The sequence below is a fragment of the Myodes glareolus genome, chromosome 15, assembly GCF_982192425.1.
Source record: "Myodes glareolus chromosome 15, mMyoGla1.1, whole genome shotgun sequence".
Taxonomy (NCBI): Eukaryota; Metazoa; Chordata; class Mammalia; order Rodentia; family Cricetidae; genus Myodes; species Myodes glareolus.
Window position 1 is genome coordinate 18,864,047 of NC_142040.1, and position 17,367 is coordinate 18,881,413.

The window sequence follows — 17,367 nt, forward strand, 5'->3', positions numbered from 1 at the left end:
GATGAGTTCACTGTACACTAAAGATAGTGCTCAACTTCTCAGCTCCTTAGGCTTGAGCACCTCAGGCTATAGAGTATGTCTTTGCAGACGTCCAGAATGTGCTATTAAAGATCTTGTGGACCAAGGAACAGGTTGAGTGGTCATCAGGAAGGACAAATTAAGTAGTTCAGTGAATCTGCTTCTGGGCATTAAACTCATTGTCACTATGTAAATCTTGAGTTTAATGATTTATGAAATACAAGTTTTATTTTTAGGAAGTTTAGCAGTTGAAGAATTTTCAGTTGCTCTAAGATCCAGTCACCTGTGTACAATGGATGGTATGTCCCGTCTGTAGGCAGTTCTTGACATGTATAATTCAGAAATGATTTTCATTTTTTTTTCAACTAATGAAGGACTCAGTAGAGAACTTGTAGCTTTAGTGTCCTTATTGTGGGATAAATCATGTCCGTTGGTCTTGCTGCAGTTTTTTTTTCATGATTGTTAATGTAGCCCTTTCTTCACTGCCAAAACATGATTGAGCCTTATAAGAAGATGCAGTTTTGATAGATCTTTACCACCTGTAGTTCTTAGAGCACAACAGACATAGTTATAAAGAAGATGATGCCCTCTTAAAACATGCTTGTTTTAGCACTGTCATTTTCCCTATTTGGTTTTAAATTTTATTTTCAAAGTTTCATGATATATATCTTAGGCTATTATAGACTTAAATATAAAATACCTAATATACTCCTAATAAATACAGTTTTTAAAATAAACCATCCTATTTTATGAGTGTTCTTTGACATAATTTCTCCTATCTTGTCCTGGCCTTCCTTGGCTGTATGATCTTTGACTTCCATGGAATAGAGGATGTGAATGCATGTGTCCAGATTTGCTTCTCTGTTGCTAACCATAGTTGCCATCAGTCCTTCCAGAAGGGCCAGAGCGGGACCTCGTCAGGAATGCTACTTACTGGCTTGCTCCCTCTGAGTTGCTAAGCTACCTTCTTATTCATCTCAGGACCTCCTGCCCAATAGGACCCTCCCACATCAATCCTTAATTAAGAAAATACCCTTACAGACATGCCCACGGGCTATCAAAAGGAGGCAATTCCTGCATGGAGTCTCTCTTCCCAGGTGACTCTAGTTTGTGTCAAGCTGACAAAACTAAGATAGTATAGCGTGGAGAGAATTTATACTTTTCTGAGGTGCTACAGGATAGCCTAGAACAAGGCTTGCTGTTGTTAAAATTTTTTTTTGTGGGGCAGGCAAATGTTTTTAGGTAGTGTGTTTTTAACCTTTATTAGAGAACAGCATACCTAAAATAATAGGTATAACCTTAATTTTATATATTATTGACTTGTTGATTATCTATAAAATTTATCCTGAAAGCTTTTGTTAGGAAAAAAAATAAAACAGTGTTAAAGTTGTTAGATAAATATTTTTGTGTGTTAATAAAAATTCTTAATAGTTTTTAAGGACATATTCAATGAAAGCAATAACTGTAATCTGGTCTTTTAAGTGTAATGTTCCAAGCAAGGTGCAATGGCACATGACTGTAATTCCAGCACTTGGAGGTGGGGGCTGAAGGATTAGGAGTTCATCATCATCATTGCTTACATAGAGTCAGAGGACAGTCTAGGTTAGACGAAACCTTATGCCAAACAGTACAAAAGCCAAAGAAAGAAAGAAAGTTACAGAATGACTTCTGGGAAAGGTCTTAGGACACTTGCTAGCCAAAGAAGGAAATGTGAGATTAAGAGGAAGTACGTAGCTCTTTATCATAATGCTGTGTATTGCGTTCTGTGACTGTAACCAAACACTGCTCAACATTTCACTTTTTAGGGTTTTCCATCTCCTTAGGAACATGAAAATGAGTCATCACAGAGTACTATACTTCGTGCACACCCTGCCCATGTGCAAGTCTGGCTGTGTTTCTGAGTCTCATACTTTTTATCTTGTAGGGCTCTGTGGAAGCTGCACACAGTTCTAACCACTTTCATTCTTGTCAGAAGGTTGAACTTAAGTTACTTTTGTCTTTATTTTCTTCTTTGTATTTCTCTCTTAATATAGGATTTTATTAAAGATAAAATTAAAAAAGAAAAACAGATTTTTTTTCTACTTCTGCATAGAGGAATAATACATAAGACACTGAAGGGATGCTAGTGCCTAGCCTTCAGGGTTGTCTATTTGAAAGCTGTCTTACTGGATTATTATCTTAGTCACCAGGCCTGCAGTGTTTTCTTGTTGGGGAGAGAAAGGTAGACTAAATGAGACTTCAAAGGTCAAAGGTTGCTGTGCCCTTACACAGATTACAGTTTGATACGTAATACTGCACAATAGACGTGTTTGTGCTGTATGACCTGATCACAGAAATCAAATCATGTGGAAGAGGAGACTGTTTCTGACCAGTTGAAACAAGTTCCTCTTGGTCTTTCATAGCAGGTGAGCAGCAGCAGGCCTGGTCTCTGCCTGCTCAAGAATGGCCGTGTTCTAGACTGTTGAGTTTGCGTGCCTTCCGCATCTTAGACTTGGAAAAGTGGAGGAAAATAACCTGAAGGATTCTGGGCCGTAGGCAGCCCTCGACCTTCTGTTTACCATGATGTTCAATTCTTCTCATGTTTGCGGGTAGCTTGATAGCTGGGGTGATGACCAAGGCCTATTTTTTAAGTATAATTTTTAATGAGGACAATAAAGGAGTTGAGATGGATTATTTTGGTTTCAAACTTATTAACCTCTTCCTGTAATTGAAGGAAAAAAACAATTATATGCAAAACTTGCTTGATCACTTCAATGTGCTGGTTATGGTGGTGGCCCCTGAACTAGACAATAAGATTGCCTTATAAAAAATGAACCATTTTCTTATAAAGGATGCAATTTATATTTCTATTCTTCATGAGGAAGTTGGCTTAAACATGATTTTACCTAATTGTCAGTTATGTGAACAGGCAATTATAAGAACGAAAGTTCTCAACAACTTGCTTACAAGGGTTTGATCCTCAGGACTGGTCAAAAACAGTGTTTTCAAATTCTTTATCCTTTTAGGAAAATGCATAAAAATTTGAAAAAAATGTTTAGGTAACATGCGGTTATACATTAAAGAGCTCGCCTGAATTTAAGTCTTTCAGAGAAACTATACCTGTCCTGAAGAAGAAAGGATTTGCATGTCTTATGTTTGTTGAATTGTGATTTCTCAACTTACCATATTAATGATTTTCTTAATGTTCCATAATTACTTTTCAGTGTGTTTTGGGATCTCTACTGTGCAGCTCCAGAGAGACGGGAAACGTGTGAGCACTCAAGCGAAGCAAAAGCCTTCCATGATTATGTAAGAGAACATACACTTGAACGCATTCTAACCAATACTCTTAAAAACGTACTGTGCCATTAACCTTAAAGATGTTTGGTATGTGTTAGAACGTCGTCTAGAGAGTAGGAACAACTAACTATGAAACGTTCTTATCATTAAGTATGTATGATTGTAAAATCTCAGGATTGTGCACTTATGTATATATAATTTTGTAGTTTCAGTCTGTCTGCTTTAACTTTTTGGAGGTGGGTGGGGGGAAGTTGCGGGAATCGATCCCAGGGCTCACACATGCTAGGCAGATTCTCTACTACTGAGATTTCACATGGTTGTTAATGAAGCAGTATTTCTTCATTCTCAAAAGAAACTTCTCAAGCTTGGTGTAAGTGATAAGCTCTTTTGCACAGAAGATACAAAGTACTGAAATAAAATAAAGAATACTCTTTACCAAATAAACAGAATTCAGTTCTTCTATTGAAATTCATTTGAATTAAAGGAAATTTTAGAAAAGAGACCTAAAAATCTAGGCAAAATAAAACATGATTTGTTAAAAAGACTTTTAAAGAGAGGCAGCAGACCTCCTTGGCTTAAGTGTGCCCTAGAAATACAAAGCTAACTTCAAAAACCAGATTATATCATGTAACATTTCTTCAGGGAAAGTTGCATATTAGATACTCCTGTAAGGGTCCTCGTGGAGCTGACCAGGAAGAAATAGAATTGAATGTGGGGTGGAGGAGATTCTGCCTTCCTTTTCTGAAAACAGTCTCCAGTCTGGGAAGTACCTGATGGCACATCTGTAACCCAGCTGGAAGGGTACGTGTCTTGACGGCAGAGGGAGACATCGTTTTGTGCCAAACTCTTTAAAAGCCAGAACTAGGTCTCAAAAGAGAAACAGTCCTTGGTCTTCTAAAAGGAAAAAGTTTAGAACCAAGAGCATTGTTGGAAAATCATAGCTCTAAATAGTGCTAGGGAAGTATGCAGACTTGAGAAGGTAAATTCTTGGGGACATGGCAGTGGCAGGGCCTGGACCCTCCCTGAGAGCTTGAGCATTGTACTCCTGAGCCCCGTGTGGAGAGAAGTGCTCCTGGGGACGAGGAGAGGGAAGGGTTGCTGCAGCACACAGAGGAAAAGGAGCAACGGGCAGTGACCGGGGCTCAGAGCACAGTGTTTATCCAGACAGGGCTCTTTTGCCTTTTTACACTGGAATAATGACAGAGGGAAACTGTTCCAGCCATGATGGTTCCAGGGAATCTGGATGGCCTTGCATTCTCCATCTCTCCTGTCCCTTACACCAAGAGAGGCACAGGCAAGACTTCTGCTACCATTTAGTGGTAGACCTCCCCACTCGTCTGAACACCTGGATGGCACTAGGAACAGCTAGTGCTGTTATTCAGGAAGGTTTAGACCTCACAGTCTACAGCTTGGGAAAGTAAGTGGGTGCAGAGAGATGACGCAGTCACCAAGAGGGCTGCCTGGTCTCCCAGAGGCCTGAGTGTGCTCCCTCACAGCTCCTAAGTTCAGTTCCAGGGCATATGACACTCTCTTCTGACTTTCACAGACATATGTATGTACACACACACCTTTAAAATGAGAAACCAGTTCCACAGTGTGGAAAGCTCCACCCTACTGCTTCCCATGGGGACTGTATTGGAGTACTGAGCTCCAAGACCTACTTTAGAAACAGTCGCAGATACAGCAAGCCCCGCCCACTGTCACAGCTCTCGTCATCGGTGCAGTCACATGGACTCCCGAGCATCTATGTTTATAACTGCTGTGTTTAGAAATTCATTTATTTTCTGTAATTCATTTAAATTCAGTAATGGGAACTTTGACAAGGATTTGCTGACTCTTGAGTAGTGCAGTTTCTGAAGTAGACCAACATAGTTTATGCTCATGTGTACACAGGGCTTTGAAAGGCTTGAGGAAAGAGAAGGGGAGAGGGCACGCAGAAAGATCATGGTAACAGTCTAATATGTCCTATTTCTTAGAGTCCATTATGCAATCATTTCCATATGATAATTAATATTTCTTGCAGATTTTTATGGTAGTTCCCAAGGAAGCATTCTGAATTACATTTTCTTTAATGGCTGAAGTATTTAGAATGGATGAATTTGTTTGTTGATTTTAGACAACTTACTTGTATATACTTGTATGTACTTTTATGTGTATATATATATATATAAATTTTCAGATAATTAAAATCTGCCTCCTTTTTATTAGATTTTATCTGCATGATTCAAGTAAAATGATTCTATTTTAAAAAATATGAATGATAGAATGAAATGATAGAAACTTGAAAAAGCAAATAATGAATATAATTCTTTAACTAAAATGTTAATTATATTTTCATATTTGGATCACACATCACTTTGGGTTTTATTTACATAATTTGTATAATTTACAGATATATAATGAATATTAATTTTATATTCAGTAGGGTTCTTTAAAACAATTTTCACTCTTTGATAAGTTTTTATTTCTCTTAAATAGGACAGTAAAATTTTTGGCAAAATGCAATATGAACTATAAGATGGAGATAGTCATTTAATTAGGTGAAAAACCTGATACCCGTGGAGGCTAAGGCCGTCAGTCAGTATATAACTGCAGTGTGCAGTATCCAGGAAAGCTCAGGTTCCCGAGTTCTCATAGAGTGTGTTTCTAAGTGTGCCCAGTAAATTTCTGCCTATGATGGGGAATCAGTTTTAAGAATATAAAACACACAGAAAGTAGTTTATAATAGTTGATCCAGCAGTGTGATTCAGAGAAAGGAACTGAAGAAAGGACTTTGGACACTACTACAAGGAAGCTGTCCTCATGGTCTCGTGAAAGGGGAAAAGCCCTGAATCAGGATGGTAGCAAAGAAGTTGAAATTAGAGAGTAAAATTATAAAACAGATCTCTCTCTCTCTCTCTCTCTCTCTCTCTCTCTCTCTCTCTCTCTTTCTCTCTCTCTCTTGCGCGCGCGCGCGCACACACACATACACACAAACCTTATAGTTAGGAACTGGAACTTGGGACAATTTAACTCCATGTTAATGTAATGCCTTGGGCTCCTTGGTATTAATAAAGTTGTTTAAGTAAGTCTTAAGGTTTGAACCATATCAGTGCTGAAATGATTTTTATAGGCCACAATTTCACTTTGGAAAGTTTAGTTTCTTGTGTTATAGGGAGCAGGATTGATCCAAATATTCTAGGAAATGGAATAGATCTAAGTGACCTTTGACTTGTTTCTTCAAGTTCTGAACTTGGAATAATAGGTAGAGAAATCCCTCAGTGTATTAGTTCTCTCTGTTCCTTGCAACTGTTTTAGGAAGCTGTCAGTTAAATAAAGAACAATGTAAAAATGTAAGTTATGAACAGATCCCTAGCTGAAGCATAATATTAGCTCTTAGAGTATATTCCTTGGGGACATAAGCGTACTTAAAAAGCTAAAAATCTGTATCATATTCAGTTTGTTGTTTTCTTATTTAACTCATACTCAATAAATGGTTGAAGGCCTCTTCCTTCTTGCTTTCTGAACTGGTTAGAGTGGTTTTTGTTGGTGCTGTTTGTTTTCAGCTGGGCATAATGCAGGGTCATCTTCGAAGAGGGGACTTCAGGTTGACATGTAGACATGTAGTGGACATTTGATTAATTACTGACTGATGGGAGCAGGTGGCCCATTGGGGAAGACGGCCCCCTACACAGGTGTTCCTGAGTGCTAGAAGAAAGCAGATAGAGTAACTTCTTTCCTCCCTGGCCTTTGTTCCTGTCTCTGGGTTCCTGCTCTGATTTCCTGCCCTGAGTTCTTAAGTGAACTGTGATATGGGATATGGAAGCCATATAAACCCTTTTCTCCCCTGTTGCTTTTGGTCATGGTCAGAGAGGGCAAACCAGAACTTTCCTTTAGTTACTGCTTCCCCTGCTTATGACCGTCTTAGCCCTCTCCTCTTCATCATCATTTTAGGGAAGGTAAAGTATTTGGAGCTGTCTGTGTAATAGACACGTATGTGTCAAGGAAGTAGAGCAAGTTTTGGATGTCAGAGATGATTTGTGTCCTTTATGCATTATTAGATACTTGAGTTAATGTTTGTGTTGGAAATCCCGGTATTATTTTCCATGTGTAAATATCATCGTTACAGTCACATTTAGCAAGTGTGCTCTCTCTTTTGCTCCAGTATAGAATAGTCTTTTCAGCTGAAACTTGTAAGTTATATAGATGTGACTGTTTCCATCCCAGTCCCCTTACCTGTATACCATTACTTACAATACCAGGCCTTTCTATTCCATTTACTTTTGCTGAATTTTCTTCCCATGGGGCTGGCAAGATGGCTCAGTGAGGAAAGATGATTATAGTACAAGCCTGGTAATCCAGGTTCAATCCCTGGGACCCATGTAACAGTGAAAGGAGAGACTCAGTCCTAGAAAACTGTCCTCCAGCCCCCATTTGCTCTATGGCATGAGTGTCCTCATCATGCATGCATGTGTAAACTCTCTCACAGTCTGATTCTTTAATAATGATGATAATTGATTAAAAGTTTCCTCCTATAGGGTCTACATACTTTCCTTTACGTCTGGGGATTAAATTTCATTCCCTATGGAGAAATGCTTAGGTTATCAAAAACATAACGAGGGCAGCAGAGTATTGGCCTCCCGCCAAGATCTTATGTTTGAAATATAAATGGCTCTTACCTGTTTGTTTGTACTCCTGCACCTGTAATTATGTGCTTATTTGTTTGTGGGGAAAAGAATGGGGACATTAGAAGTTCTTGTCTTGGCAGGACGGAAGGTCACGAGTCTGGGTTCATCAAACATCCCAGGTCCTGTAGACTGTGTTTTCTTGCAAACCTCTCATTACTGTAGCGAGCTACCTGCAAGGGCTGTGCAGAGCCCTTTTACCACTTGGTTTATTTCCATCAGATTCTTCCTGAACTTCCTGGGAAACTCTACCTTTAAGAGAAGCTAAGCTGTTCTGTTCTTCAAGAACATTTGGGTTTGGTTTCTTCCACATTAGTGAGTTTTCAAGAACAGATGTTGCTTAGGAGCTGTCTGCCTTTTAAAAAAAAAGTCCTCCCAATTGTGCAGGCAGTGTCTAGGGGTAAAGAAGTACACCACATGGACCAGCTATTAGTCTTCTACTCACTTTCATAATAAATGTGATTGCAAATCTTCTTTGATGCCTATGTGCTTGGGTCCTGTTCCCATATATTACATTTCCTCTCTCCACCCCCTCCAGTTCTCCTCCACTCTGCACCTTCCCTCTCCCCCACTCTTCTCATGTTCCCCTTCAGAAAAGAACAGGCGTCCCAAAAATATCAACTGGACACAGAATAATAAGTTACAGTAAGACTAGGCACAAACAAACCCTCATGTCAAGCTGGATGAGGCAACCCAGTAGAAGGAAAAGGGTCCCAAGTGCAGGCAAAAGAGTCAGAGACACCCCCATACATGTCAGTTGTCTCACAAGAACACCAAGCTAAGTAACCATACCATATATGCAGAGGGCCTCGCTCAGACCCATGCTGGCTCCGTGATTGTCACTTCAGTCACTGTGAGCCCTTATGAGCCTGCTTATTTGATTCTATTGTCTGTGTTCTTCTGGTGTCCTTGACCCCTCTGGCTCCTCTTGCTCTTCCACAGGATTCCCAAAGCTCTGCCTAATGATTGGCTGTCTCTGCATCTGCTCCTATCAGTTCCCGAATGAAGCCTCTCTGATGTCAGTTGGATATAGCAGAATATCATTAGAAATCATTTCATTAACCTTTGTTCCAGTCATGTTTGGGTCTTTCCTGGGTCTCAGAGCTGTCCTGCTTGAGCTCAGAGCAGGCCCTCAAGGCAAGGCCAGGTGTGGACTCTCTCAAATTAGACTAGTCATTGTTGGCCACTCCTGTGAGTTCTGTGCCACCATTATCCTAGCACATCTTGCAGGCAGGACAGTTCTTGGTCTTCTTTTCAAATTCAAGTTCTGTTAACTAGTCATCAACATTTTTTAAGTTACAGTGGGTCATGGTAAACTTTTAAGAAACAAAACAGAGTCCTTAGAGGTAACTCATTGATAAAACATTTGCCTAGTATTCATTTTATTATCTTCAGCTTTTTTTTTCTCCTGACCACCCCTCCCCACTTAACCTCCACTGGGAAAAGGCAAGCCTCCACTAGTCCTCCATTCAGATCAGTTCAAGTTCTGCCTTTTTGGTAGAGATGCTTATCTTCTCTCAACTGATCCCTTTTATGGCATATAAATGGAATATTGGCTTTCAACATTATACTTCAATGTTGTGTATTCAAACCACTAAAATAAGATGTTTTCATATTTACTTACTTTTAAATGTTCACAGAGTTAAAGTAATAACCTGTTTCCCCCTCATATACAATGTAGTATAATATTTGTAATGATAAATAGGCTCATTTTTAAATCATATGACAACACTAAGCTATTATATTAGAAAAATACTCATCTTTTTTATATATGTTCATTATATTTTGCAAAATAGATATCATAATGTAGTAGAAGCCATGGGCCTAATTTAGAAAGTGTAGCTATTATAAGCAGAATAAGACTCAGATAAGCTCATCATCTTTTATAAAGAGACCCCAATGATGAATAATTATTATCATTTTCTAGTCTTCTTTCAGAGAAAATATGTATACGTGTTTTTGGAGCCAGGGGTTGAACCCCTGGCCTCATACACGTCAAGCAGTCAGCCTACCACAGAATTCCATCTGCAGTCCTGTAAGCAGTGATACTATTCTCTCTGTATTTATTATTGTCATCTTAGAATAATTGCTAGTAAAAGCCTCAGTGGTTATCATCTTGAGTGTGGCGAATCTTTTCCTATCAATTATGGGCTTTTACATTTTCTATAGAGGCAGTGATATCTCTCATTCTACATGTTCTCTATTGTGTGGTTTGTCATCCCATCATCAAAATCTGTAGCCAGACTTCTCTAGCTAACTTCAGTGATGGCTTATAATCCCTGGAATATCGGGAATGATGCTCATTCAGAAAGAGCCCAAATGCTTGCTTTGCAGCTCTAGCTTCTTGGAATTACCCCTCCGAAACCCTAAGAGCATTTTGTGATAAGGTCATCCTGAAGGCTTTAGGTCCTGGCTACTTGTACCCTACTGCATATCAGAATAATTGCTAATCGTTCACATTCCATGCTGTTCCTTGCTCTCCCCATGATTTCCAATGGAAATATCTATTAATTATCTGGTCTGTGAAATACTTAGGCATTTTTGCTGTACAGAAAGAGGGCTTGATTATGTCTTTTTAGTCACAGGTATTGAGATTGAGCAAAAAGGAGCTCAAACATAGACAACAACCTTCTTTGCATCTCAACTTTATCCAGATTTGACCCTGACTTTGGACTCCCTTTTTGAGACAGGTTTCTCTGTGTAGTCCTGGCTCTCCTGGAACTCTGCTTCCAGGGCAATGGCACATATCATCACACCCGGCAGGGTGGCTGTTTAATTAGGAAATGACTATCAGTCACAGAGAAGAAAAGAGTATGTTTTGTTTTGGAGTGTACATGAACTGTTGTTAGCAGAGGGCGGATTTCAAAAGTTTGATATTTTAAGTAACTTTCATATTTTGATAGATTCAGAAATGGCTGCAAGAAATAATAAGAAATGTCATATACCATTTCAAAAATTTGCCCTTATGGTAACATCTTACAAGATACTGATATAATAATCATATTGGAATGTTGACCTTGATAGAGTCTATTGATCTTATGGAGATTTGCAAGCTTTTACATGCACTTCCGTGTGTGTGTGTGTGTGTGTGTGTGGTATGTGTGTGTGTGTGAACTTACATCATGGGTTATGTTTGCAAATCTACCTGCCAGTTAAGATACAGAGCAGGTGCGTTTCCTGAGACTCTGTTATGTCTACAGTCCCCTCTTTAATCTGTTCTTACTACATGCCAGATTTGCGCTGGAGATATAGAGTGATTGTCTTTTCCAAATTTAGGATTTATCTGTTAAAAAAAATGAACAATTATTTAAATCAGTAAAGAATATTTTAAATGTAGCTTTCCATTCCCCCCACCCCCCATTCTGTCCAGGGGCAGTGGAAAGGCGTCATCTTCTTCTCAGATGCTCTGGGGAGTGTGCAGGCCCTTGACTTTTATATTAAGTACTTGGTTGTTGTTGTTCTCTGTTGTTCAGAATATCCAGTCAAATTAACCATGAAAGTTGTAAGAAAAACATTTCTTAAAGAAAGACGACTTTCATGGCTCTTCCAAGACTTTTTCATTTGGCTATTTTGTTGCTACAGTAAGAAAAATAAGCAAAATATTTTATAAGGACTTTAGTATTTTTTCCTCTAAATGGTATGGTATGTGTTTCAAAATTTTTGATTACCAAATTTTTCTGGCCTCTATCTTTTCCTGTTTTTCTTATGTATGCAGCTGTTCCTTACAGTTCTTTCCAGTAATTCTGAATTATTTAACACAATGCCAGAGTCAATATGGAAGAGTGGTGTGAATCTTATTTTGTAACTGAAATGTGAGCAAAGTAGAACACAGAGTTAATGTTAATGGCCTTTAGTGCATTGGATGCATATTTGCGGCCACAGAAATATCTGAAAGCTAGTGCTGCAACTGATTAGTCTAGCATTTACTCTATATCTTCTGTTATTCTTTAACATGCAAGTTTGGCTATCTGAAATCTTTTAAATTTTTGCTTTAGTTAAAGTATATGTTGCTGCTGTGAAGCACGGTGGGAGGAGCTAAGGTGCTAGCATAGAGACAGAACCCAGCCTCGAGGAGCTTCCTTCCTGGGGACAGAAGTCAGCAGGTGATCACAGCAGCGCCTGCTCTTGGAGATAAGTGGACATCGGACTGGGGGAACTTTGGAGGGTGAGCTTTCAACCCAGTCTGCAGAGGGAAGGGAAGGCTGTTCAGAGCAGCTTCCCAAGTGCAGAGCACTGTATTTTTTAACAGCTCACTCAACCATCAGTGTGCAGTGTATCGAGGGAAGCAAAGCTAGAGAGAAGGATGTGTATGGATGCCTGTTCCACGTGCTCTGTCTGCATCCAGTCACTCACTCCAGACAGACTAGCGCAATCACTTGGTCTGCCTTGGTTCAGGACCTGAGTCGGCAGGCGGTGAGCTGGTCACTGCCCCCCTGTAAGTACCCATGCTTTTCTTCTGGGTTTTTGACAAGTTTTCCTTTGGGATAGAATTCTTAGTTGAGTATGTTCACTTTTGTTCATCCCCGTGTGCTGTGTGTCACACATGATGATGAGACGCTTGCTGTGATTCTTCACATTATGTCCCTACCACACTCCTTTGTGGAGGATGGCCTTGCATTCTTTCCCTGTGAATGTCTTCAGGACTGTATGTCTTGAGATTTGAGTATGATGTGTGTGAGTGTGAGTTTTGAGTTTTGTTTATTTTCCCTACTTGATACTTTCTAATATCAATAATAGAGTGTATATTTTATTGAATTTGAAAATTTCTCAGCTTTTGTATCTTGGGAAATGTTGAAAAAGTGAATGGGAGTATGTCTCTGTGTGTGCACATCTATGTCCAGGTTTGCATACCTGCTCACACCTGTGCCGAGGTCAGAGGTCAGTGGTGGTTGTCTCCCTCTGTTGTTATCCACTTTAGTTTTGAGACAGGGTCTCTCAGTGAATCTGAAGCTTGCAGCTTTGATGGCCAGCAAACTCCAAGAAGCTTCTTGTTCTGCCTCTTCAGCACGGGGATTTCAGACCTGTTGTCCTGTCAGACTTTTCTGCAGGTCTGGGGTTCTGAACTCAGGTCCTTTTGCTTGTACAGCAAATATTTTTCCTACTCAGCCTCCCTCCCAATCTTGTATTTTCATTATTTCTGTAATTTCTTTTTCTTTCTTTTGGAGGTTTATAATTTCTTAGATAATCTTTTCTGTTCGCTTCCCTTGTATTTCAGTTTGAGATTGTTTTAGTATCGTAGTTTTGTTTGTTGTGCACGTTTTACTGTAAGAGATTTCCTTGACAGTTTGCACATAGTCATAATGTACACTGCCCACTCTCACCACCATCTCCTTCTCTCCACCATCCTCTCTCCACACTAAAGCTTTGAATTCATTGTATACTTTCTATCTCGCTATTTTTTTGGAGGGGGGGGTTGTGTTTAACCCTTTCTACTAGAACCTCTCTCTTTTCAGTTTTTATTCTTTCTTACAATGCTGAGTCAAACCTACAGTGCTGGGCAAGTGTTCTCACCCTCAGTTAATCCCTGGCTATACTGGAACCTTTAACATGCTCATTGTAGATATCATCATTTTAATGCCTCTTAGATCCAATAGCTTGCCTGTCAGCCTTTGGCTTCATTTCCTAGCTGTATTTGCTTTCATGCTCTTTTTGTTTGCCTGATATTGTTTGGTTGAAACTAAAACATTTGTGTATATTAGTGGAAACAGTTGTAAAATTATGCTTGGAAAATGAACTTAATGTGTGTGATGGCAGGTTAGTCTTCTGGTCTGAGCTGTGGACCATGGCCGTCACATTTCTTTTTGCTACACGCATTAATAGAAATGGGTTAATCAAAATGTGAGAGTTAGCCAATAAGAGGCTGGAACTAACGGGCCAAGCAATGTGTAAAAGAATACAGTTTCCGTATTATCTGATTATTGGAGGCTTGGTAGTGGAGAGGGGTGGAGTTGGAAAACTCTGTTCTAGTTCAGCCTTAGTCTTGGGCACAGCCCGTTTCCCTGTTTCAGGTAAGCCCAACCTATCCAGTGGGAGGTAAGGTCTTGGTTCACCAGGTTGGATGGGTTTTGTTTTAACTTTTCATGCCGTGTGGATCTCTACCTATCCTCTGAGAGCATTATCTATTCTGTCGCTTCAGCTGCGTAAGTTCTCGTGCATCTTAGTGGAGACAGGGACTGGATGAAGCTGTTCTTCCAGCTGTCAAGAGCTGTTTTCTCAGGGAGTCTCTTCGTTCTCTCGCTCTACCCAGTTTTTCTTGTGAGTATTTTGTGAAGTGTGTAGGAACTAGCCTCTGAGTGGATGAGCATCATCACGGTGTTTGTGGTTCAAGGAACTTCTGCATTGTCTAGCTAGTTCACACTTGGTTTGTAGCAGTTGAAACTTTTCTCTTGAGTGTTTCTTGGCAGTCTGAATCCCTCCAGCAGCCCTTCACACACAAAGGTGTAGTGCATGTTGTACTTCCCCTTGGAAGTCTCTGCCTTTCCTTACAGCAAATTCTGTGATACGTTCAAAATATTTGAGATACTTTAGGAATACTCCCTTAATGGCTGTTGTAGGGTTGTGAGCATGCTGTTTCCAGCCTTCTGTGTCTGAGCCAGTCTAATCACACATGATGCCTGCTAGGCTGTGCGCTCACCTGAGGAGCCACAGTTCCTACTTTGCCTTTCTTTCTGATAGATCGTTTTTAGAAGTCTCTGGTGAGAGCCTGATGATGATTTCTAATGTTTTTCCTGCTGTCTCAGGCATTCTGTGAGACACAGGCTGTAATACTAGTGAGGAAAGGAAGCCCCTTAACTTTTGGTTCTGGAGGTTGACCTAGGACTTCATGCATGCTCTGCCCATGCTAGCATGGAACCAGCAGCCAAGTGGTGTAAATTCTTTATTCTAAATCTATCACTCATCCAGTGGCCCTCCCTCCAATGTTTTTAAAAAGGAGATTTTAGACCTTCTCTCTTAGAGTCGCTGTGGCATAGGGGTAGGAGTCGTCATTGAAGAGGAGGATTTCTTACAAACAATAACTTAAAAGTTAGGTTTTCTTTTTCTACTTTCATCCACAAGCGCATTTATTTATTTATTTATCTATTTATCTATCTATTTATTTATTTTTACTAAAATTGAGGTGGACAGGCTATAGTGACTTCCTGTTTTCAATTTATTCAAAGATGTTTTTATTATTTGCTTAAAGTTCTTATAAGGACCTACATTGTTTAATTTTTAAATTTAACTTCTGATTTAAACCCTTTCTTTTCTACTTCATAGATTTCCATGTTTTTCTTTGTGTTCATAATTTTCTTCCTGCAAAATACATCTTTTTACATTTAAAAATTTTCTCTAGCTTTATTGATTGCCAACATAAGAGCTTGATTTTCATTGTCTGATATTCTTATACCTTGTTCCATCTTCCCTTCCTCCCTCTTCCTTTCGTTCCTTTCTTTCTTTCTCATAGCATATTAACTTTTAAACTTTTGTCATTAGATGTTTAAAAGAATTTTCTACAAAATTTAATTTATTCATAACTTTGAAAGTTCAGTGACTCCATAGCTGTTTCCTTAGCAAGCTGATCTTGATCATCAAGTATTGCCTGCCTGCTCACTCAGTTGTGCCTAGTGCTTGTCCTGTTCTTTGTGAGATAGTAGAGACTCAAGTTACTTTCACCATTTGTAACCTTGTTATATAAAAACCACGAATTCACTAAACAGATCAAAAGATATTAGGAACATCTTGACTGGCTCATGCACATCCTGTCCCTCTATGTTAATATGGAATGTATGCCTTAACATTATAAACATCTAAACTCAAATGCCATCTCTGCGATTTAGTAATAATTGTGGGCAAGTTACTTTCTGAATTTCTTTGACTATCTGTGGAATAAGGAAAATAATACTTACCTAGAAAATCACTGAGGTCAGTGTTATTATATGCCAGGTTTTATACATAGGGAACCTGGTACATGACATAGTGTGTCAGTAATTTGCTGTTATCAAAACTGAAAAACCAATGTATTTTTCATTCATATGCTCTGAAGAGCAGAAAATAGCTGTCTCTGTCTCCTGCCACCATCATTTTCATAGACGTGTTGCTTCAGGCTTCATCTCACTGTGTACTCCTGTCCCTACTCACATCTCAATTCATTTAATTTCAAGTGTCAGTTTCTGCTCACATGTATACCCTGGCATAAATTCTCTTGTATCCTCAATGTTCTGTTTATATATTGACATTCTATTGAACACCCTTTTCCTGTTCTCTATCTGCTTTTATTTTTCTGGTACTGGGGACAGATCCAGGATTTTGTCTATGTAAGTCAAGTTTTCTATCACTGAGCTAAATCCTCAACCAGAATGAACTATTAATTTTCCTTTAGCTCACCTCTTCTGCATAAAGGACCTCGGACAACCCTAGCGAGAAGCGAGGAGAATAAGAACAATGTACATACGAGCTTATGCACAAGGATGAGTGTTGATGCAGCTGATGGGAACAAGACAGAGCTCTATCAGCCGACGTCAGTGGTCTCCAGGGCCCCCATCTTCAGTGACTGGCTGAGGCAGAACCTGAGGCAGTCACTGCTATATGTATCACAGTAAAAGTTTTAGGAAAACAAGTAAATGGAGAGAGGGAGAAAGAAAGGGGAAAGGGCGTAAATCTGGAGGACAGGTCTGAGTCTTTCCCAGTGGAGTCGTGTCCACCAGTCCCGTGTGACTGACAGCTGTGACGATGCACACCGAGTGCTGTTATTGTCTCAGTCCCACCAGTCTGACACGGCACCCCCCTTCCTGCCGAACCCCAACAAGTCAGATCCTAGGAGGAAGGTGATGCAGACTGTCTCGTCTATAGTCTGTGTAGAGTCCTCCACCTTTGCCATCCCAGTGCTGCCAAATGTCAGCCAAATTCCAGATTCGCATGTGAATCCTTTTAATGATGGTATCTCAAGGATAGTGCTTGCTCTTCCTTTCACACCATAAGAGTCAAGTTCTGATAGAAAACTGCATAACAGAGTATTCTGTCATGGTACTAACAAGAGAAAGAAATCATTTCATTTTACCTTCTTCCTATCCTAGAAATATCTAGCATATTATAAACATAATAATAATTTGTCTGAATGTGAAAAATTAAGCAAATTCTATGATTCTTTTGAATACAATATGCATTTCAGGATTTTAGATGAGGTATTACTACCTGGCAATATACAGGTCCTTACTAAACATCTAGCTAAAGGTTTCAAAATTTCAAACCAAAGATTCAACTATTTTGCTGCTCACAGGAAAAAACAAAGAAAATGATCACTTGTTGATGCATTGCATGATTTATGCTGAACTCTGCAGGCCTGTGTTTCACACAGAATGGTTTGAAGGCATAAGAAGTTATATGTTGCAATAGTGCAGTTATAAACTGTGATACCCCACATCAAGCA

The 17,367-nt window shown here is 39.4% G+C and overlaps 1 protein-coding gene across 13 annotated transcripts in view; it reads left to right on the plus strand.

Annotated features, from left to right (window-relative positions):
- The window catches only part of Ssbp2 (single stranded DNA binding protein 2), a 264,279-nt gene that overhangs the window by 111,255 nt on the left and 135,657 nt on the right, over positions 1–17,367 (plus strand). For all 13 annotated transcript variants that reach the window (XM_087896777.1, XM_087896778.1, XM_087896779.1 and 10 more), the window contains exon 4: positions 3,222–3,306. In XM_087896777.1, the coding sequence (XP_087752903.1) occupies positions 3,222–3,306 (85 nt within the window). The remainder of the gene's footprint in view (positions 1–3,221; positions 3,307–17,367) is intronic.